Below are 24,474 nucleotides of genomic sequence, written 5' to 3'. Positions count from 1 at the left end.
TGTGTACCTGTGCAGCATGAAAACAAAGCAAGCACTGCCTGCGTGAGTCAATGTATGCACAACTGATGGCTTTTGTGTTTGTCTTGAAGATTCATAATGATCTAGTAGTTATACAGTTAAATGCATTTCTCTTTTTGTCCTTCATCTGATGTTACCAGAGGTTTCAGAAAGCTATCTTGGAGATGAAAGACCTCCTAAATTACACCAACAGGAAAATAGCTATAATGGTGCATATATTTTGCTTCCAAGATGAAAGTCACCTTCTTACACTGAGAAAGGCATAGATATTAAAACATGCAACTACATAAACAAGGTTAAAGAATGTAAAATGTGATTCTTCTGATGGGGAGGATGTGAGCTGGACCAGGACGGTTTTACCTTCCTGTTTATGTTTTTCTAGTTATTTCCAGGTAAGTGACAAAATATTTTAAGTCTTCTTCAAAACATAAGTGAAATTTTAACACATATTGCAAGACCATGAGAAAACTGCCATACCAGGGCTGTGTAATCCCAAAGACTGCTCTGATGACAGAAAACAATAGATATTTCACGGGAGGTACAAACCTTCATATAATGGCCAGTGCTAATGGAAAAATTACTTCCCATCCCCCAGGGAAAAGACTGTTTATTTTATGCTGTGCTTGTCCAGGAACCTTAGACTTTATTCCTCTTAACCTTATTTAATATAATAGCAAGTATTTTCCATTACCTGTTCAAATCCTTTTATGAATCCTGCTACTATTTTAAAACTACAAATCCTTGGCCATTTTGTGATGCTCTGATCCACCAGCTTTTCCCGCCCCAAAACATTTTCCTGCCTTTAATTTTCCTGAAAGTGAATACCATTTAACCCATTTTTTAACTTGTACACTCGATCACACACACCACAGACCAATTTTTTTTCACTTGCCAGTTGTACGAGGACGGTCACTTTAACTTAGTCATTCTTTTGCCTGCTTCGCCTTCTGGCCTGAACACAGGAGTCTGCCTTGATCAAAACCCTGGAAGGTGCAATATTACAGGCCACACACTCAAGCCAGAGGTGGCTGAAATCCTTTCTCAGAGCAGATTAAACCTGCATCTCTAAGCACTCAGCAGGGCATTTGTGCCCCTCTCTGTCAGCCCCACATTCCCACCTTGGATAGTCAAAATCCACCTCTCCAGCAAGAGGCATTGGCACTGCTCCCACCCCCCAAATAAAAGCAAAGCACCAACTGTTAATGCTGTATTCACAATACTATAATCCACAGACAATGTGACTTTATTCACAAATATGATTTTTACAGAGGTAGAACAAAATACTTTGTATAATCTTTTTTTTTTTAAACTATATACATACAAAGAATATAATAGAATGACAAGAAAGAAAAGGTTGTAAACAAAACAATATTATGCCATCAAATACAGTACAAATAGCATGCATGAACAGCTTCAAATGAAATCTTGCTGGTGTAACTTTATTTTTTTTCTCATGTGGTAAATGAAGAGTAGTAAAGAGTCATGCTCTAATTGGATTGAGTATGCCACAGCTCTGCAATTTTGTTTTAATTATTTTTTTTCTTTTACAATAAACCAACAGGATTGCTTTCTTTTCACTGTGGTGGGGAATGCTTTTGTAATGCCCAATGTAATCTTAACAGAAAAATATAATAATCAAATCTACAAAGTATACTGTCATTTAAAAAGCAAACCCATAGAAACTGTACAGTTTTAAAAAGCGAATTATCTCAAATGCTTCTTAAGAGAATTTTCTAAAGAAAGAATAAAATATGCAGAATAAAAATTAGGAGAGCTATTGTTCTGTAACAAAGCTAATCAAATACTTGTTTTCTATTCCAATAAACAGCTTTTTTAATTAATGACTATTCTGGAAATTATGAAGTGGGCCAGGTTTTATTAATGTTCCACTTGACTAATAAAGCATGAACTCCTTACAGGTACTATAGCTGTCATTCCCCTGGGGATGGATGGGGATTGGTTCTGCATGCATGCTAGAGACAGGGACAAGGTTTAGTCATGGGTGTAGATTTTAAAAATATTTTTAAATGTTTTAAATGTTTAGAAGCTTGTATAAAAATAATCTTGCTTGTTTTGCTGCTGCACTGAGATTTGGATATGTGATTTTCTGCTGAAATTAATTCTTGGCCCTTACAATTGCCAAGGACTTCCACTGGATATTACCTGGGCTGCACCAGGTCCCACCAACAATGGCCAACAGCAATGGTTAGAGCTCACACCTGAAACATGTGAAGCCAATAGCAAACCCCACACTGTTTTCCCTGTGGCTAGGGCTGAACCTCGAGGATCTGGGATTTGGGGAACGGTGCTGCCCTGCCCCTCCATCCCTTTAAGTCCCGACCCATATCATGGGAAGGGCGAAGGCTGGAGAGAGCAACTGTGCTGTTACTCCTGTGAACTATCAACGGTGGTGAACCATGTCTCCATCCCACATACCTGGACACGCTGTGACTACACAAGCCCGGGGTCTGGTCAGGTCACTGTCCTGCTCGGGGACAGCAGCTGCGTGAGCTGGAAAACAGGGTTTTCTCCCTCTGACCAGTGAGGAAGGAAACTGTGAGCAGTGGGGTTAAATCACCCTCCTGCAGCTCACCCCCTTAAATGTCATTTAAAGATTCAACCACACAAACAGGACCTGTACATTCAATTTGTCTTTATCAAGAACGCGAGGACGGTCAATGTTAAACACATGCTGTTTATGGCCACACATCAGGCACCTGACCAAGCTTCAATTGCAATGAGTTTACTAAAGATCAAGCAGAATATTGAACAGGGAAAGATAGTGGGTCTCATTTGACTTCAGGCTCTCAGGTGATTCTGGTTTTAAGGTAGAAGCTCAACTCACACTGGACATGGGACCCACCCCATGTTCACTGTCAGGTTAAGTGATCGGGTGTTGGTATGAACATCATCCTTTGACAGATCACAAGGATTAAGTTAACTGCAGTGAAAGCAAATACCTGCCCTGTGTGGCAGATCCATCTTTGTGGCTTCATCCATGGCTTTGGCATCTTCCTGGGGAATGGATTATCAAACCCCCCTGGATTGCCCTGGTGCAACTGAAACCTGCATTTCACTAATCGACCCTGCAGCAGATTATCACCCCCAGAAACATGGCATTTTTATTGAGAGGTGTGAACAGTGTGCTATGCACAGACAAAATACTCTGTGTGATCGTTTACAGTCAACAAAATAAGCCTGGCACCTCTTTGTGGAAGAACTGTACAAAACATGGCTGAAATAGCAGGATTGTCAATGACGGTCAGTGGGAGATACTCTAACCCTCTGAGTAAGACTGCATCTTTCTGTTGTGTAAACTGGCCTACAAGTATGAATAAAACAATACATTCCTGCCCCATTAGCCTTGGGGAAGATTAATGCCCTCTAATCTACGCTAAATAAACTCTGAAGCATGAAGAGAAATATTTAAGTCCCACACTCAGCTGCTTGTGAATTAATAGGGATCACCCTGAAATTGCTATTATGAAATGCAAATATTTGCAAAAGAACAATTAAAAAATATTCCTGAAGTGCAAACGAAAGGCTCGTCAGGCATGTTTGTGGTATGCACAGGGACAGTCAGAAGGCGAACACTAATGAATCCCAGGGCAGAAATCTGAGCTAAAAACCCATTAGTCCATTGGCAGCAGGTAATGGCACAGCATCTCGCATGGGGAAACAATTCTGCCCGATAATCAGAGGCCTTGTTAGGATGCCCAAATTTTGATTCTTTGGACAGTTTGTTTGCATACAACTACCTGTATTTTCAGAAAGCTGCAGTACATGGCTCACAGTAAATCTACTTCAAACACTTGCTGATACGGCTCAAACCGATCTCATCTGCCCTGATCTGCAATTTTGTGTTAGCTAAAGTAATAAAAGAATCCTGTTAAACCTAAATTATCAAATGAAAAAGGCAATTTTCTCATTTATACTCCATTAGTTTTTTTAGTTATTGCTAGGAAAGCTCTAAAATGCTTAGGCCATAAAATAAACATGTGGCTTAATGTACAGTATGTGTACTTAAGAGGATGATGGCATCTGCAGTAACTGCTCTGCACTGCTATAGTAATGGGATGCACAAATTAAGCAACAGCACATATCAAGTAAAGCATACAAAAATGTATGGCAAAAAGTTACAAGCCTTCTGCTTTTTTTTTTTTTAGTAACTCTTTAATTGCTAAAAAGAAAAAATCACCAATATCCACACCTACAACACAAAATTGCAACATGGTTGATTTCAATAGATGCCCATTACCTCTGTGCCAGCAAAACTCTGTGATACTGTTATCTTTTACATTTCATTGATTAGAAGTTTATAAAAGTGTCCCCTTCCCAAATTAAATTCAATGATATATTTTCCAGCACTGAAGTTAAACAATTAGCCTAATATGGTTTCAAGCACACAACACACTTAAGATTTTGGAAAAAAAAGCACCCCAGATTTTTAAGTCATGGAGATGTAGGATAACATATGAAAAAGAATCCAAGTATTCATTTTTTGGAAATGAAATTAAGAGCCTAGATCACTTAGGTACCTTCGATAATTTTACTCTCAGGCCCTTCATTCAAACATATCAGAGTACTTTCTATCAATAATTTAAATTCCTTAAGAAGAGTGCCACAACTAAACCTGTGAATTCACAGAAGCAAGATTCCATAAACCAAACCATTTACAGACATACTTTAGCATTACTTTTCAGCAGGAGGCATGAGGATCTTGAGAACACAAGAGTCTCTGAAATTCAACCTGTGTGTTGCTTTACCCCTTCATGCTTAGTTAAAATAGGTATCATTCAGAGCAAGGAGCAAGCAGAGTCTCTGCAGAAAGCTGCAATGAACTTTTGGATCAGACAAATTAGATGAGAATCATAAAACGCAGATACGAGATTTCTCCTTCAGCCAGGCATTTACAGAAATATATTTTCCTGGCTAAAAAGGGTGGCACTGTAGAACTTTACAGAGGGAAATGCAAAAATATAAAGAGGAGAGTCCCATTTTCTTCCTCAGTAATCCCATAAAACCATCAATCCGTTTCCATAACAGCTCCAGACAGTTACCTGATTGTTGACAGGGCCTTTCCCATCACCTGAGGGGAGTCTACCCTCTGTTTTCCATGCTGTCAGTGGCAGGTACATGGTCAGAGCTGTTGTGCTTGTTATCCCCCAGCTTCCCATTAATGTGACCAAAATGACCTCCCCAGTTGCAATAACTGTGCGAGCCTGTTTTATTTATGGTTCAGATTTTCTTCCTCTCATGGCACAAAGCTGAAAAGTAAACAACAGCTAAGAAAACATTTGCTTGCCAAAGCCTGGTATGAGAAGGTGCAAGCTTTCCTTGCCAGAGCCTCCTGGACCTGTGTTTACTCACACCCTCAGCACTGTTTCATGCTCCAGCTTGGCATTGTGTGGGAACAATCACCATCCTCTTCAGGCCCTCCCTCTTATTCGGCTTTTGAGAAGTTACAAATATAACAGAACACCGTTTTCTGCGACTATATTGACTGCACTAATTACCCACAATATCGTATATTTGCTACTAAGAACATGAATGTGTGCTTTCAAAGTGTGACATTCAGGGCTTCAAGGATGTGAAAGGAATTAGATGGATTGTTCTGTCACTTAATCCGAGGCTCTGATGTACTTTTAAAAATTTGTTTAAAACCCCAAAAAACAGAATACACATTTTAACTGTTGAACTTTTACCAGCTAAAGGAGTTTGTAAGGACCCTATCACTACGTGGTTACAACAGAAGATACACAGTTAAGGTCAGGTCACGGTTTCCAAGAACATTCACAGGGACTGAGGATGAGGAAAACGAGGGATGGATTCTGCAGGAGCCTTCAGGAGACTGAGCTGCTCACTGGGGAAGGGCCTTGAGTATTGCATTCACTTCCTCTGCAACTGCTGTCAGCGCAAACTCAAACTGCTCCTGCAGAGAGAACACAAACTCTGATTAATAAAACAAAACACTTTCCAAAAGCCTGGTGCACTATTCCAGAGCTGAACATCCTCAAGACATTGTTAAAAATATGAATATGCAGGATGAACTGTGCACTGCAATGGAAAAGAACAAAATGTTCTGGGATTATTGATGTCATATAACATGTTTGACAGCATCTTGAAGCCAGAGTAATTTTAATGGAGAAAAATGTTAGAAGCAGAACATAAGCTATTGGGACACAATTGATGTATTGCCATTGCGTGGTCAGAAGGGTTTGGGAGTAGCTGATCACCAGCCATTTACTTCTGACACAGAAATGGGAACTCGTTAATATAATTGAGATACGCAATAAGTGAGATGCTGCAAAGCAGAGGCTTCGGCTTTTCCTAGGACTCTTTTTAGTTGAAACAGTCTAGAATAAATATCTCCTCACCTTATATCTATTATAGAGAACAATATCTGCTTTTTGGCTTACCTATCACTGATCTTTTTAAGCCTCTATTTTTAATGGCCTTTCCACACCCACAAATTACTCAACAGTGTTTAGACCACTCCTATATAATAAATACTTGGAAAGCTTTTTGCAGTTATTAATTTACTGTAACCACAGCATCAAAATGATTGACAGGTTTCTGTGCTGGGCTGGCAGAGGTGTGAAGGACACAGCCATGAATGGCTGCTACTTTTAAGTGCAAACCTAACTTGCTCCTGAACTCTGTAGTCCTACAGAAGGACAAAGGACTGTTAAATCTTCAAGGTTAACAGATGTTATATTTTTCAAGCAAGAAATTTTTCTTGGTATTTTAGCTTACTGAAATGATTTGGAGTTTGCAACTTTTCAATGAGCAGTTTACTCAAATGATAGGCAAATCAAAGACACCAGGTAAGGACGGTGGAGGCATTTCTGATTTTCTAGAAGTACTCCAGAGTTTTAAGATAGCTGGAGTCAAGCTGCTGAAGAATGGACTTTGGGAATGGGGGTCTGAGATACACCCTATAAACATCCCAGGATCACTGCTGTTTGTACCTTCCATTAGAAAACTGGTGGTCTGGTACTTCTAGCCCCTCAGTTTGTGCTGCCAGGGGCTGTGTGGCATGGTTGCAGAACACAGACAGCCCCCAGAGGTGATTACTGGACTAATAGTGTTCATTTTCCACGGTGTTTCACTTTCCTGCAGAAATCTGCACGGAGGATAAAAGAATAAACTACAGGTGTGCAACTCACAGTTCAGAAAGGCAGTTGACTTCTAATTCCTGCAATCCAGTGCCAGTCTTCTCTGCCTTGTCTCACCTCTATGCAGAATCATCTCCCATGTGAAGACACTTCAGAGAAGCAATGATGGGCACAGTGCCAAGGCAGAAAAAGAAATAAAAACTCAGAATAATTTCTGAGTGATGATGACATTTGAGAACTTTGCTTTCTGCTTGGTGCTGTCAAAGTGGCATCCATGTACATTTGCTGGACTGCAGCCAACAGTTTTTAATCAGACATCAATTCACCCTAAAGAGTAGGACTCATCCTCACTAGCCCTGAAAATGGTGTATATGACTGCCTATGGCTCCCTGCATGGCCTAAGGTCTCTGCAATTAAAGAAAAGGCTGGGAATGCTGGTGGCCATGCAGGTGGCCATGCAGTTGTGTTTTAACTAGAGCACAGTGAATGTGTGAGAGGAGTTGGAGGGCAGCAGGGGCAGAGAGGGCATGCCAGTGGTCATGCTGCGCCAGAACCAAACTGGGAGCTAGTACCAGCTCAAAAGGCTTCAAGACATTGAGGCTAATGCATGAGAAGTACATCAGGGAGAGAGAACTTTGCAGGAGAAGGCAGGAGTCACTGGACCCCACTGATGCAGCCCTGTGAGATAAGAGACCTGTGGAGCAGCCTGGGCAGAGTAGGAGACCCTTGTGGTGCAGCTGGTAGGAGAGGGACCAAGCAGGTGGTCCTGGAATGCTGGCACTCAGTTCTGAGTGGGACAGCTGGCCCCCACCGTGCCAGTCCTTGGAAAATGGGGAGGACAACAACAGAAGAAGGTGATCTGAACACGATGGGGCTGACACAGTGATGCAGTCAAGTTCCAGAGATGAGCAGGGGCCTCTTTCAGGATGTGAGAATCAGTTTAGAATGAGGGAAGGTCCCCATGGTAATGAGGCTACGTAAGGTATTCTTCATCTGAGTATACCACAGCCAGGAAAACCTTGTAAGATTGAGGACTATAAGACCTTATTATTAGTCCCATTGCTGAAAATAACTTGCATTGCTCTAAAGTAACTCACTCAGCAAATCTGCCCTTTAAGCTTGCAGGTTCAGGATGTGTTCACCTTATTATGATGATCTGTCAAGCTGAAGACCAGCTGACCCCTCAAGGAGGTCACCCTCCAGTCACCCCTGACGTGAGCACAGGGCATCATTGCACCCCCGAGCAAGAGTGTCTGTCTTGCCTGGGGACTGTGGACTGAGCAACAGGAACTCAGTATGGATTTTGGAGACAAATTCAGTGGAGACTACCAGCAGACCTCAGATGGGACCTTAATGGCTGAGGCAAAACAACTTACAAAGTGTGATCTTTATGTCCAGAGCTCAGAACTGACAGTGAAACACTGCAGTAAAGGGGACTGCAGTAGAGCAGACACAAGATGTGTGGGGACATGGCCTTTCTGGGATGGTGCAACTGAGCTCTTCCCCCTCCATCCTTCTGCATAATACACACAGGTAAAACACAGAGAGTGCAGTTTTCATTGATGTATGTCACCAGTGTCCAAGGAGAAGCCTTTACACACCTTCCACACTCTTCCACAAGGATGAACACAGAGCAATTTTTCAAGGAGCTCAGTTTGTTAGTCTGTACAGCTACACTGCCATTCACATATGCTATTGGCGTATACAAGGTTGCCTGGACATGAATTTTAACATCTAGCTTTGCCTAGAAAACTGAGCTGGATGGGCATTCGGTGGTGTCAGTCTGCCTATAATGCAGAGGTGACAAGACTATACTTGATAAAAAATAATAAGCTATATTTCATTAAGTCTACAAATAAAAATTCACAGGAAAACAAACTGGGTACATGTAGCATATATGATACAATAAAGAATCTAGCTGATATTACAGGTTGTGAGAGGAAGGATATAGAAGGAGAGAGGAGAAAAAGGAAATATATATTTTTCCCATCACAGAGAATACACTTCCTCCTTCATTACTTTTTCCTCTCACATGTAGCATATCAATTCTATTTTATGATTCCTCTGCAAAAAAAAATTCCACAAACCCACAAACCCTCTATTATGCTTCCCAGAAATGCAGAATGTTGTTCTGATAATTTCATTAGAATTTATTATATACAATGCTTTTGAATTAAAGATCCCTTCCAGAAGACAAAATGCTGCAAACAAATCTTTCCTATGCCTACTGGAAATGTGGAGCGCTGCCTGCTGGAAACACAATAACATTGCTGAAGGAAGTTGATGTTTATTTTGCCTGGGGATATTCTCTAATTGGCATTTCTAACCTGACTTTTAATCCATCGTTTTAAATTACTCCAAGAGTCTAATATTCCTTATTTGTATTCAGTTGGGAAAGCACAGGGGTTTGTTTAAATCCATCAGAAAAATTCTCTGGGGATCGTGCATTGCTAGCATGCAACCAGATATTTATAATTTGCAAGACATTAGCTTGAATAAGTGATTTGGGTGGTTTTGAGAAAATGACAATGATGGAAGAAGGAGCAAGAGGAGAGATAAGCAATATCCTGAGAAAATTTTTCATCCTGGATGAAAACACAGGATACATTTTTTTTCTGGAGCTCTTCCAGACAGATGTTTGGAGGGAAAAAACCATGTCTTAAGGGAGATTTTCATGGAACTAGGGTAACTATTGCCGAGCTAAGTAAGAGAAGTTGTTCACATAACCTCATTCTTTGGTTCTGGAGTGATGTTTTTTCTTCTGCTGAAGGCAACAAACCATAATTTCTCTGCTCTGAAAAAGAAACTGGAATATGAGCTCTGTGTTGCTACAGAGCTGCTATATATTTTGGAGGCATTTACAGAGTAGTCCAGGACTTGCATCTTCTCTCAGAGTAAATATATATGACATTGAATACTGTGTGCTATTTGCATTTTTTTTTCAGTCTGAATTATCAAAGCAGAAGAACGATTTGTGTGATTTTCTTGTCTTACCTGCAGATAAAGCTTAGTTAGCTTTGACTGGCTTATCTTTATTTTTCATGCACTTACTTAATTGGTAAATAATAATTAACGTTCCCCCAGCTGTTCTTCAGCACTATTTCCCCTCGTATTAGTGGGAAAATAGAATGATTGGGAAGAGATTCAGAAAAAGTTATGAAAGTGATGTTGATTTCTGCAGCACATTTATTTCACCTTTGCCCCTCAGCAATTTCAGCTCCCTAAATGATGCAGAAATTCCTGTCAGTTCCAGCTTGGCCAAGACAGAGTGCTGTCACATTGCTACTCAGTTCGGGACTATAACTACCATTTGATATTTTATAATGTCATAAACAGATTTATTTGGTCTCCATGCCAGGAACAAGTTTCTTTATTGACATATTTGCAGCTCTTAACTTGCAGTAAATACTGTAAAATATCATTCCATACAACACTGGAATTGTTAATAATAGTAAGTTTCATTTCTAATTTAAGGGACTACAATCACACTACTGGCTATCTTTAAAAGTTTTACATTGTGGAAAAATGTCAAAACTATTACAACTGACAGGAATTAGAGAGTAAGACATTCACCTCACCAAAGGGTACAAACATAGTTTCCGTGTTACATCCACAAAGGACAAGGCTGTAGGCACGATGTAAGCTTCTTCCATTCAAAGATACTAAAATTTACTAGATTTCCTACAAAACTTTATTTCCTTTAACTTAAAAAGTCTGGGTTTTTTTCCCCCTTAAAAAAAATCAAATGCAGCAGTTACATTTTCTTTCATGAATAGAAGCTTTAAAAAAATATTACATGCACAGTAAAGCACAGAGAGTCTAAGCAAATAATCCATAGTTCAGGATGAAACAAGAACATTCTTTCAAATGCACATTTTCTTTAGCAGGCTATAGATTGTTGTCTTGACTGCCCTTCATATATGGTAATCAAGATAGATGTTGGAGATGCTACAAGAAAGAACAGTAAACACTAAAGAAAGTAACCTAGATAAATCTTCAGCATAAATAAACCTCAGTTGGTAGGGAGCCAAACAGTAATCAGCAAGCGACCTGCGTTAAATTAGGTCATACCCTCTCTCTTCTGTCATGAAAACAACTACTGTGAAAGACCTTTAATGTATTTAAAATCCCAGTGGATTTATTGACAGTACCTTTGTCTGGACCATGCCCGGTCTCTGGTCCCTCAAGTGCTCCAGGGTAGCAGCAATATCAATCTCTTTAGCACCTGCAACAAACCACAAATTGGGCTGAGTTCAGAGCACAAGATAATCCATGCTGCATCTGTCAATCTCTTGCTATCAGGTTCCCTTTGGGCTAACAGTCCAATTGAAAATTATTACATCCATCTCTCAGCAGATTTGGCAGGCAGCTGCAATTTTTGTGTTCATATCGAAAAATAAGAGGTTGGGGCACCTTTTACTAACATTAATTCAAGAGAAGCCGAAGAAAAACAAATTCTTAAAAATGTCTCTTCCCCTAGAGCAGAATATATTTTGCAGAACCTAAGGGTCTGTCATGGCAAGGCCACTGAGTGTCCCTTTGTCAATTCTAAGAGTATGCACTGAATTAAGGGCCTGAACCACACAAAGAATTAACTCTGTAAAAACAAGGTTTAGGTGACCTTTTGTCACTTGCAGTTGAGATCCAGAAAACCTGCCTATGGTTCCCTTGTTCAGGACCTGCCAGACCATCTTGCTGTTTCATCACTGTTTCATCTGGAAAATCTAAGGCACTTTCTTTAGGTTATACTTTGGGATTCTGGATATGGCTGCTGTGTAATGATCAGGAGCACCAGGACACAGATAACAGACACAGACAGCCCAACAGCTCCCTTCCTCTGTGCACACGGAGGTGCTTTCTTTCAGGACATGATCTATGGAGATCAAAGCAAGTCCTCAGGCCTCTTCCCTTTCTTATAATAAGACTAGAGAACTGAAGGGGGCAGGGAGATACTGATTTCCTCCTCAGTTTCCTCTAGTGTAAGACATTTCAAGACCACCCTCCTCATTTTCCTTAAGGGCCTAATCTGATAATGTTTTTTTGAGGAATTGAGGGGAAATCAGGATTTTGGTCCTTCCTGTATGAGCTCCAAGACTGGTTGGAAATCCTTCGAGCTGAAAAGTTCATCTACAGAATTTGGCTTTCGTGCATCTGTTCCCTTCTGCATCTTGCAAGAACATCTCATGGTGCTAAAGCATCAGGCAGATGGGCAAAGGGTCATCCTAGCTCAAGTGTACCTCCATCTCTGCTCCACTATTCCCTGCTGCCCTGGTTGGCCATGCATTCTCCTAGGGCAGATGTGTGTTTGTAGCTTGAGAAGCTTAGCAAGGTGCTGACCTCAGGTCTCTTCTCTTTTGTACATTGACTTTTGTCATGAGATGGTTTATCAAGGGCAGTGATTGGCTACAATTCTGCAATCTGTTTCTATTTTAAAGGATACTCAGCTCTGAAGAAGACTGTGGCCCTTGGATGTGCAATTTGACAACCATTTTCCATTGTCTGGCCCTAGGAACTTCCTGGCCCAGCCTGTGCCAATCACGACTTCCTTCTGGAGGCATTTAAATATGGCCAACTATTCACAGGTGTCTCAGTGGCCAACTTGTGGGCCATGCACCTAAAGCATTGTTCCTGCAATAGGTAACTTGCATACATCTGGAAACATACTTGTTTAGTCCTCAGAACTGGATTTTTAAAATTGGACCCAATGCTTATCACTCTTTCTACAACTCTTGTAATTTAAGGGCTTGTCTAACCGTAATTAGGTTCATGTCAATGTAAACATCATTCACCTCCTCACTTACCCAACTCAACTTTATAGCTCAGCACCACCTTTTAAAAAATTCAGAAAAGTAACTAATAGTGAATGATTTCATTTGGTATCCTTGATAAAAGATATGAAAAGATAATTTAAAATAACATTGGCTCTACAAGAATAATTGACTTGCAATATGTTCTTCATATCAATGAAAATATGTTCTTCAGCTGTATCAGAAATGAAATTAATTAATTCAGTAAATAAAATAGTGACAACTTAGAAAGGTTATCTGACAGATAGTTTTGCTAATTGCCAGGGGTTGGGGTATTGTATGTACGACTTTTGCTCCCTGCTCCCCGCCCTCTCCAACCACTGGGATTTACAGGGATGGGCTCTGAAAAAAAAAATTATATTTTAAAATTAAAACCCCCCAAAATCTTCTTACAACAGAGCAAACCAATACATACTTACATATGCTGTAAAATCTGATAATAGTGACAATAATTATAACTTAAATCTGTTGCAGGTTTTCCAGTGGCAATTCACCTGGAAAGTATCAGTAAAGGTACTCTGGCTGCAAACCCTAACACTGGTGTAACACAGTAGCTCATTTCTGTGTTTATTCTCACACATAAATGTGCAGTTAGGTGGGATTTTCCTGTTTCACCACAGATATCCATGGGACCAGAGCTGTGTGAGTACTGCACATGCTTTACAGCCTTACTTGTAGCTTCATTTGATTACCAGGAAATAAAATGTCCCAGTAGCATTTTGGCTCAACATCAGAGCAACTCTCAGAAATTAAGATATGAGAAAAATTTAAGACACTATCATCCATGCACGAGGTTAACCACTGTCCTGAGCTGTCCTCTGAGCTGTGTGCTGCAAGGATGAACCAGGAGATCCTCCCACTGGAGCTGGCAGGCTCGAGTGCTACATGGCTGTGAACATATATGTCACCCCACCAGTGAGGGATGGTCTTTATTGGAAATTACTGTAGCCTCAGGACAAAAAGGAAAAAGGTTCATGACAAGGCATAATAACACTCCTTAATGGCCAGACAGGCTTCTGAACTTACCTTTGAAAGAGTTAATTTGTCCATTTCTGTGATGCAGATTGCAGGCAGTTACTAGTGAACTGACACTTTCCTTTTTATCATCATTAAGGGAATGACATGACTAATAGTATGAACTACACTTGATCAAAAATTCCTGATCTAGCAAATCAGCAAAGCATATGCTTGCAATGGAACATAAGAACAGTCCTAGTGGGCTGGTGTGCTTAATGGGAAGCTTGTTCTGAAGTATTTTGTCAGTAAAGTCCCAGAAATGTCAGTTTTTGCTGATTAGTGTCCCCCAACCCATGGGTTGTGATCAGCAGGTCACCCAAAAGCACTTCTGACATCCTCAGTCATAGGTAATTAAAAGGAAAAGGAGAGGGAAGTATGATTTTGCCCAAATCAAGTGTCTTGTTGAGATGCCAGGGGGTTAGAGACAATCCAAAGCAGAGATATGGAGTGGTCTGCTACCCCCTTTTTTCCACCTCTGAATGCCTTGGATACTATCGTGATGGGAACTACCTAAGTACTTAGAGAGACTGGTCAACAAAGCTTAGGGTTGCAAAGGATTCTGTTTTGGAAGAAAAATATCTTGGAATAAGAAAAGGAAAAGGGATGAAATCAATGGCATAGGATAAAGCCAGCATGACTTGTTTTCTGTATACATGAGTAAACCTCTCCTCCTCCTCTGCATCTACATGTTCTGCAGCTATTCCCTTATTGTGGCTAAAACAAATGTGTTTAAATATGCATATTGCTAGTCCCCTATTAAATCTCATTTTGTGATGAGGGTTTTTTTTCTCTTCAAGCTTAAGCTAGACTTCTGTTATACCATGTAGATTCAGCTCACTTCCACTGATGTGTGCGATAGCCTGTAGAAAGTTTTCCGGTGACAGAGACAGACAAAGGAAGAGATTTTCAAGGCACAAAGGGAGGTCTGAACCCAACCTGCCTTTACAGGTGAGAGAAGCTCAGTGTTTAAGTACATCGTGAGCTTTCAACTCCCTTTGGAATTATTTTGCTGAAATCTGACACAAATTCAACACCTTCTTTGCCACGCTCAGTCTTTCTCTTTAAGCTGAGAGTACAGCAGTATGGCATAACATTCCATAGTAACCAATTACATTTTATTTATGCTTTTGAGCCTTTTCAGGTGACAAAAAATACAGCATATGCTACATGACATTGGGAGAGAGGGATATTGCTTCTCAGGACATTGGGGTCAAGTCATGCTTTTACTGAGATGGCTACAAAACATCCACACGCTGCTAAGGTATTTTAAACATTGCTTATCTGGAAAGCCCACATACAAAGTACATTTGATGCAGTGGTTTATAGTAAAAGCTGGAAGAACTCAATCCACTGATTCCATGGATATCCCATTATTGGAAGTGTTTTTCTCAGGGTAGTAAATTATGAAGTCCAGTAATAAATGCAGATTTCAATTTACTGTCATACAAGAAATAATCTAGAGGAAGGGTTAAAAATACTAGGCTGGAGAGCATTGACATCTGTAAAAGAGAACACAAAATATGTCAAAAAGGCAATATTTTCTATCTTTTCTCCCCATCAATACATATCTGTCTGTTTAACAGTGCTACTGGTTTCAGAAACTAAAGAGAGGGATAAAAGAAGCAGCATTTAAACAATAAAGAACTGCCTTTTCACCTTTTGACTGTATTTTACTCTGCAGGGAATAAATTTGGTTTGTGTTTGTGACAGGTTTTTACACAATGGATTTCATTGCTTGTTTTAAATGAATGTACGAATGTAAGTTAGTGTGAGACTGATCTAATATTGTACCAGCACTATTGTGAAAAATGACTGTGCAATGTGCTTTTTTTAAAAAACAGAACATGCATTTGCAGTAATTCATTGTGAGCCAGATAGTAGCAGCCTTCCCCTTCCCTTAGCAGCTCAGTGAGCTCGCTGAGTAAATACCTCTGAAAGCACTTCCACACCAGTGCAAGCCAGATTTTAACTTCAGTAATTAACTATCATCTTCCAAAAGGCTTGAAGCATTCACAGTGAGTGCACAACAACCCACATCAGGAACATTAACTGGATAAACTAAAAGAAAACAAGAGAAGATGCAAGCTGAATGATATTTTGCCCCCAAGGAGAGAAGCGGTTTCTGAAGTTTAGGGTCATATCCTTTGCAACCCTTTCTCTCCCCGCAGGCATGAATGCAGGATGCACGCTGGCACTTAACAGCTGGTGCTCCTGATTAGCAGATCTCAAGGGGTTAAAGTGTTTGCCCTTAGATAGTTGCCTAAGTGGAGTATCCAGCATGTCATGAAAACATGGATAAAAGTTAAGTTCCCTTTTTCTCCCTCAGTGAATAACGACCTGGCCAAATTCTGCTGCCATGGGCTCCATGAGGTGACCAGCAGCCTACAATATTTAAAATCACAGTGAATTAACTAACGTTAGTTTTATGACTATAATAATGAAAGCTTCCCTCTTTTCTCATCCCCCTGAGCGTGGCAGGGGACCTATTTTGCTAAGCACAAGACACACAACAAACACTCTGCGGAAGATCATCCCTTCCCCATTGTAGCAGTATTGCTGTCACTGTGATGGCACAGGAATATGACAAAGTTTGACGAGAGGGGTAAAATCTTTAAATGTATCAGCTGGGAAGGAAAAATTAAGGCATATCACCAAACAGTATTTTTCAGGTTCAGCAAACTACAGAGCTTGTGCACCTGAAAATGTGCTGGGTTGGTTTTTTTGTGTTTTTTTTTTTTTTCTTCTTTTTTTCCAGGTTATAAGAACAATCAGCATTTGTTATATAAATGCATGAAAATTTTGGCTTAATTAAGGCAATCTTTGAGATTTTTCTGTAATGGGCTTGAGCATACGCTGAAAGCAAAGTCAAAAGTCCTATTTTATTCAGCACTAATGAAAAGTGCAGTGTATATTCTGTGAAACTGATGGAATTTTATATTAAAGCCCTGTCTTAAAAGGAATATTTTAGATTCTAGATGCTCTGAATTTTCTGTGTATTTATAAAAATAAAATGATGCTTAAATACTTCATCAAAGCAGTTATTTGTGGGGGGTTTCTTTTTAAATAACCCAAACTGAAGGGTTTTCTTTGTGAATGTTTCACAAATACATTTCACTCATAAATATTAAATTAAAAAGGATTTTTCTAGTTGGGAACAACTTTCAGATCTACCGGCATATATCCTCAAAAAGATATGATTATAACTCTGCAGAATGGCTCCAAATTTGTTACTGTGAGTCCTAAAGGATGGTTTGGTCATTTGGGGGCTATGTTTAGATATATTTCAGATCTCTTCCAGACTGAGACTCTGACTTCCAGCACCACTTTGGCTAAATCATTAAATTCACCCTATGTTTCACACCATCATTTATAAAATGAACCACTTTTTTCCTACCTAATGAGTTGTTATGAAAGCAAGTCCATTAATGATTACAAGGTGCTTGGACACTAGAGAGGTGAGGACCTAGATAGACAGTCTATTTTTTTTCCAATACCCTTTACACCTTTCTCAGCTCTCTTTCTGTTCCCCTTGATCATGAAGTGATCACAAAGTTGAATATATGATGTAGGAGTCATGCTGCTGGTTGTAAAGGGGGGGTTTATTAACACTTTTACCATTTCTCCTTAAGGAAATTATGATGATCTGTGTGGGAATAAGCATTTCTCCCAACAGAAAAAAATGGAGTACTAAGGGGAATACAGAAATGACCCATCAAGTGCCTTTCTTTTTGTAGTGATAAGTATTCAGCTTCATTCTAGTCAGATATTACCTGCTTAATGCATCTTTTTATATTTATTATATTGTATAGATTTTGAATTAGGCCTTGAAGGGCAAAGGGACTTGTTAGGTCAGATTAAAAACTGGCTTGTTAGAATCTTGAAGGAAGAGTCACTAATACAGTCCTTTACTCCACTGCTGCTGGAAGCTGAAAAAGATCCAATTAATATTTTCAGGATGCTGCTGCTCAGCAGCCTTTAGCCTCAGATCCCACACGGCTCAGTGTTCACAGGCAGTCAGGAGCGCCATGGAAGATTCACTTGTGATATTATGAAATACCAAAAATACACTTGAGAAAGAAACTAAGGGAAAAAAATACAGTGCCTGCGAGGAGACTGAGCTGTCTAATCAGAGTGTGTCTGTGTTTAGGAAGAATACAAGTGTTTTTCATGTTTGGGTGATGACTGCATGACTCATGCCTAAAAGTGATGCGTCATGGTCAAAGCACACTTGTGCACAGCGGCTTTGTGCTGCCTTTCTTCCCTCCCTGTGTGAAGATTCTGACAAATAGGCTTTCTTGGCTTTAGTACTGCATTTTCTGGCCCTTTTCTGCATTCAGCTTTGCCATAGGAGGAAGGTAGACAGTGAATTATGGAGACCCAAGGACAGGCAGTGACTAGACTCAGGTCTGTTGAGAGCCTGATACACAAACATAGCCATCTATACTTCTGTCTGCAGTAGTGTATAGGAATAGAATTGGGCTCTCTGGGGAGCTAGGAGGGTAAATCAGCACTCATGGACTATTACACTGTCACAGCTTTGCTGTTTCCAATGTCTAATGTAGCTGGACGTAGCACAGATATGCTATAGATTTGCCATGCTCCTAAAGCCCTGGATGCCTCCAGCTTCCTACTGACAAATTCTAAAGGATGGCTCGTGTAGCTGCTCCAGCAAGTGTTTGCCCCATTGAGTACTTAATGTTGCAGCAAAACATTTAATCACACCATATGAGGGGCAAACTCAATCTGATTAAAGAGAAAAGGGTCATAACTAGGGGGAGTGTAACACCACTTCTTCACTGACCATTAGTTTTAATGGCAAACCGGTAATATTTACTAACTAGCTTAGTCTCAAAGGCCCAACCTCATCTCATCTACTCCAGCCATCCTTGAAGTTTGAATTGGAGTTAGTCATCTCCTCTCCCAACAGCTAAGAGAGAGAAGGTAAACTCTGATGGCAATTCATTTGCCTGAGAATTATCCTCCAGAGGTGTATATCGTTCTCATTGATGACTGAGGAGACCTAGACAACTAGGTTAGGTGAGATGCTTAACACTAGATGTTTTATATGGCTAAAGTTAGCTGGAATGAACCTGGGTTGAAAAGAGCTGAGTTTCTGTTCTGCACTTTTGGGTTCACAAATGCTAGAATCTGCCAAATCCAATGGTGTTTGAGGTCTGTGTTTTGTGCCCGTAGCCTTCTCCATTTCCCTCACCTCCCCATTTGGTGATTTTGAGGGAAATGACAAAAGCAGAGCAACATGGAACCACAATGAAAAGATAAACCAGTTGCAGTATAGTGTAGTGAAGGCCACGGAAGTGAAAAATGTGTTATATGAGTAACAGCTATGCTGCAAAGAAATGAGAGTATTTTCTTCCTTCAACTTGCATTATCTAAGTGCCCATTAAATAAAAACACTTGTAAATATTAGAGATAAAAAAGGGAGCTCACCACCAGCTAGAAATTGCAAAAATAAAAGCAATTTTCATTTGTAGTTATCCAGATGTCTGTTGTTGTAACTACTAGAGTTCTGCTATTGGTCAGAAGGATCATTGGAAGCTTTTCATGGAAAGAGAAAAGAGTCAGCAAAAACCTAGTGAGGGACACACTTTTAAAGAGAACAAAAAAGATAAATGTACTGAGGCTGGCATTTTCATAAAAAGCTTATTCTGTCTCTGAGATGAACAAAATTTGTGTGCATGTGTGTATGTAATTAGGGATGGGCCCAATGTATACCTAAATCAGTGAAGTGTTGATAATTTCAGACTAATACATAACTACTTATATACACCTAACAAAATTAAAATTTCACTACCTTAATTGAAAACCTAAAACTGAAACAACTTCAACAAAAGAACCCAATGGGCAAGGCAAACATGTAAGTAGGAAGGGAGTACTTATGGTAATAAAAGTGAAGTAATTATAATACTTGTGACAGTCATATACACACAGACTATACGTTACATAATGTGTTATTGTTTACACATTTTACATTAATACTTGAGGACCGCCTTTTATAAATGCATAAATGTGATATGGCTTTTGGCACAGTCCAAAGGAAGGTGACACTGAAGATGGAACACCTAGAAGCAGTCTAATATTTTAAAAAATGCTACAGGAAAATAATGCTTCTAAGCTTATACTGATTTTAACAGCCTTGCAAGGATAGAACTCACTGCTGACATGTCAGTTTTTAAGCTAATATCCTTTGTCAATGCAGAAAAAACATGCAGAAACCACTCACTGTAACTGAATGCAAATGGATGCTAATTTGAGGACCAATCCTTCCTCACTCCAACTGTGCGTGAGAATTGTCACATCGCATTCTGTACCATATAGGAATTGTTTCTCTTTTACATCTAGATTTCCTCCGCCCTCCCCTGAAGTTGAAAGTAAAATGAATATGCCTAAATTACTACATGCAAGAAAGGAAGTTAATGAGTTATATTCTGTATGGTATAAGATGTCCCACAATCACCCATGGTCACACTAGAAAATACCAGTGCACACATCTAAGTTCAGCTTATTCGTGCACCTGCAGACACACACAAAGCACATGCAAAGCACATTGTAGAAAGAATTGTGAATATGCTGCCACTGCTGGCTTACAGGTGCTTCCCAGGATCAGCAGCTATAGAGTTTTACACAATTTGCTTCTTTTAGTATCTCTTCCAGAAGCTATTGATAAGTTACCTGAGAGGCAGTCGATCTCCATGTGCTGAATTGAACATGAATGAAGTTTAGACGCTTATTGGAAAAAGTGACATTTCTGAAAACATGCCTCAGTTGGCCTTAAAAAATCTTGGAGTCCCCTTTGGAAAATACGAATTTTCTTTCCAGGGGACACAGAGGTAGCTCGCTCACATGAAACTATTATATTGTAAGAATTATGATTTACAATACTTCCATTTTACATTGCACGTAGGTGGTAATGCTTTCACAAGACAGTACATGGAGTGACCTGAATAAAAGATGCAATTATTGTGGATTCATTCTTTAACAGAGTTTATCCTTAAAAGTGACTGAACTGGTCCAGCTATATAAGTTGTGGAAAACCCACACTTTAGTTAGGCAATATACATTGTACCCTTTACAGGAAGAATACTACCATCCAGTCCCTTGAACACTTCTCTGCTGCATAAGATTAGCTACTGAAAAAGAAGTAGTTTTTCACTCTGTATATAAACCTCCTTTCCCAAACATTTATTCAGCTGTTTCTCGAACCAGTGGCACGGTACTTCCATGGCCAGCTTTTTCACTTTTCCATATTCTAACCTACCCATTGTGTGAAAAAATGCCGCCGAAATTCCTTATCTGCTTGTCTCCTCCTTAGTTTCAGTCAATGACCCCTTGTTTTCAAATTAGTCACTATCTCAAGCTGCTTACTGACATCAATACGTTTCTTTCAGGGTCTTCTAACGCTCTATGGGGACCCCCCTTCGTGCTCCCTTTCCCAAGGAAAAGCCCATGTCTGATCAGTCTTTCTTCACAATTCATTTGCCCCAAACTCTGGATAATTAGGATTGCCTTCTACCATACTTTCCTACTTCCAATTCTTTTCCAGTAAAATCCTCAGAATAGCAAAAAGCTCAAGAAATATGGCTCTTTAAGGGTAATCCCTGACCACTAAACTATATAAAAAAAATAAAAAAAATCAAAGAAATCACATTCATAACTTATTTGCTTTTTGTTTGAAATTTCTGTATCTCATAAAGGAAACCACCTAAAAATGCAGACCATCCAACATCCACTAGAAAATATCAACCAACAACACCTTCCCCGTGGTCACTAATGCATCTCACAACAGAAGCTTGTAGAACATGCTACATTTTTATCTTCCTTTTATGAACTGTTAATCAGTGACTCTATACAGTGAATAACCTGCCTAAAGCTTTAAAGTGTTATATGTCAAAATGTGTTTTTCAAAGGAAATAAACACTGTTTTAAACAGCTTTTCTTAAATACTGAGAGCTTGCTGAGCATCTCAGGCTGGACCATAAAAACTATCCTATACATTCCCTATATACACTTCTGCATGTAGCTGGGGGCCCAGCTCTCATTGTGATTAATTATCTGCTGGGAAAGGCTGTAAAATGAGCACTATTTGCCTAATTGTGTTTCCAGGGTAACTCATTACATAAAAGTTACAATACATAAATGCAGCTTATTTGAAAAACCGGCCTTACAACATATGATATGTTTACATGGACACTGGGAACTTCCTTTGGAAATTGAAATAGCAACATTTCAGATTTAAGTGGTTGGTATTATTGCTGCTGAGAATTGAGGCAGTCTTATGGATAGCACAACGGTACACAAAGCAAACCCCAGTTTTTTGGATCCATTGGCCTGCATTACTTTTCTGTGTTCCTAGACATAATAATCTATCTCATCCAAATCTCAAACATCAGCAATGTGACTAATTCAAACTTGGAACATAAAAAAAATTAGCCTGAATTTTTCTGTTGTAAATTTTTATCCAGAATACCACCTATTTCTAATCCCATGTTTTGTCCTCTTAACATTAGATACCTTTAAAAAAAGGTAATCTCTCTTTTACACCATATATTCTCCTAACCACTGTATGACATGTAGTATGTTAAATTTTATTTTCATGGGGGTACCTGGATGCTAGGCTGAAAAAATATTCCCTCTTCACCAAAAGCATGTCAGAAACAGTCAGCTCTGGACTTGTATCTGCACAACTGAACAATAGAATTTTCTCAGACTTTGTATAAGGACTCAAAAATAAGCAGATTGAATCCATCTTAACACGAGTATGGGCAAGCATTTCCTTTCATAAGATCCTTTCAGAGAGGAGCTAACCCCACAACTTCATTATGATTGTTAAATCCACACAGCAGATAAGCAAAACCTCAGCAAGGGTTCAGATTAGCCCAAATCATTTGATCACGATGAGTCAGAAGGCGAATTAAGGAATCTTTTGTTTTGCCTTAAAATGTCACGGTATAAACTGCATCTGCTCAGGAGCTGACTCACAAGACCCTCAGACAATAGGGTAGCAGGGGCAAGGAAAGGACTTGGGGAGATAACCTCAACAGCCAGCCCAGGCTAGAGAGTGTGTGCTCATCAATTATAATCCAAGCTTTTGAATACAAGAGAATAAACTGTGGGTTTGGCTTTGCTAAATCAAATCTTTTTGCTGGGTTTTAGAATTTGGAAATCAATACTTTAAAAGGATTTTAAAATTCATATTTGCCTTTCCTTTGACTCATCTCGTTCCAGCTAGTTCAAACACAAGAAAATGGATGGTCAGCAAACCCTAAGCAGCTGCTGACTGGATTAATATCTAAAAATCAAACTATTATCTACACTATCCAAACCTCTCAGTTCAGAAAAATGAAAGTGGGAAGACTCATAATCTCATTTCTTTCTTTTTTTTTTCCTTTCCTTTTTTTTTTCTCTTTTTTTTTTTTGGTGCCAGAAAAACTCAATAAAAATGTCTTGCAATATATCACACTTTTAGTCACTACAATAAGCCTGCGGGAAAGACATGAAATGAGAAAATTCTCGACTTTTCTCTAGATCACACAAAAAGAAAAAAAAACCTGATCAGCTCAGAGTTACTGTGAGTTTGGGGTGAGGAAGGAATATCAAGCAGACTAAATCTAAATCAGCTTATCTTCACTAGTAACAAAGGATAAAACTTGTAAATACATCAAGAACATTGAAATTCTCAGCAGAAATCAGCCTCAGAAAAACAGTCTTTATCAAAAATCCAGCAAGCATTGTTATCTACAGAAACAATCCATTATCATTTTCTCTATTTATTTAAATCATGAAAATGCACATGGTTTGAACTAAGTCACTTCTCATCTTCTAACTCAAAACCAAAGCTTGTACTAAAGCAGTTTGTCATGGAAGTGAGAGGTGATTTGTTAACTGTCTTAAAACTGTAACTGTGTACAAGGAGCTATCATAGTTAAATAGATATCATAGTTAAAACATGCTAAATAGTATTTAAATATGTTACGGTAAGGTCAGATTCAGTACTGTTTAGTTTTTGTTATTAGTTTGATGGGTATAAGATCAGGGTCTTGTAACTACTCTGCATATCACAGAATCAAAGAATCATAGAACACCAGGTTCAAATGGGACGTCAAGGATCAATTGTCCAAACTTTCTAGGCAACAGCATATGAATGAATCTAGGAAGAAAAACATGATAGTAATAAACTATACAATAAATAGCAGCTTTAATTATTGGTACAACTGAACAGAAGGATACATTTTGCCTTTAAGAATTTCTGCTGACATGACACAGGAATGGTAGCACTGGATAGACATCACTGCTCTCTGACCATTCCAGTATCTAAGAAGATTATTTAATGTGGCTGTTTGGAGTCAGTGCACAGATGCAGTCATTGCATTTACTGCATTCAGGAAAGTGAAATTCATTAAGAACCTGCCCCCATAGAAAATCCATCCCAGTGCTCCTGTGAGCTCCTGCATGTCCTCCCATCAGCTCAATCCCCCCTAAGTACACCACAGGGGCAT

The 24,474-nt window shown here is 39.4% G+C and overlaps 1 protein-coding gene across 1 annotated transcript in view; it reads right to left on the bottom strand.

Annotated features, from left to right (window-relative positions):
• Positions 1 to 1,221: 1,221 nt before the first annotated feature.
• Positions 1,222 to 24,474, bottom strand: part of PTPRN2 (protein tyrosine phosphatase receptor type N2) — a 642,799-nt gene continuing 619,546 nt past the window's right edge. Inside the window, exons 22-23 of the mRNA XM_029961907.1 lie at positions 11,288 to 11,361; positions 1,222 to 5,950 (exon numbers count right to left, since the gene is read on the bottom strand). Of these exons, the coding sequence (XP_029817767.1) occupies positions 5,879 to 5,950; positions 11,288 to 11,361 (146 nt within the window). The 3' untranslated portion in view covers positions 1,222 to 5,878. The remainder of the gene's footprint in view (positions 5,951 to 11,287; positions 11,362 to 24,474) is intronic.

Source organism: Manacus vitellinus, unplaced genomic scaffold (assembly GCF_001715985.3).
Source record: "Manacus vitellinus isolate BGI_N305 unplaced genomic scaffold, ASM171598v3 scaffold_3_pilon, whole genome shotgun sequence".
Taxonomy (NCBI): domain Eukaryota; kingdom Metazoa; phylum Chordata; class Aves; order Passeriformes; family Pipridae; genus Manacus; species Manacus vitellinus.
The sequence above is the reverse complement of the archived record's forward strand: the minus strand, read 5'-3'. Positions and strand labels throughout refer to the sequence as shown.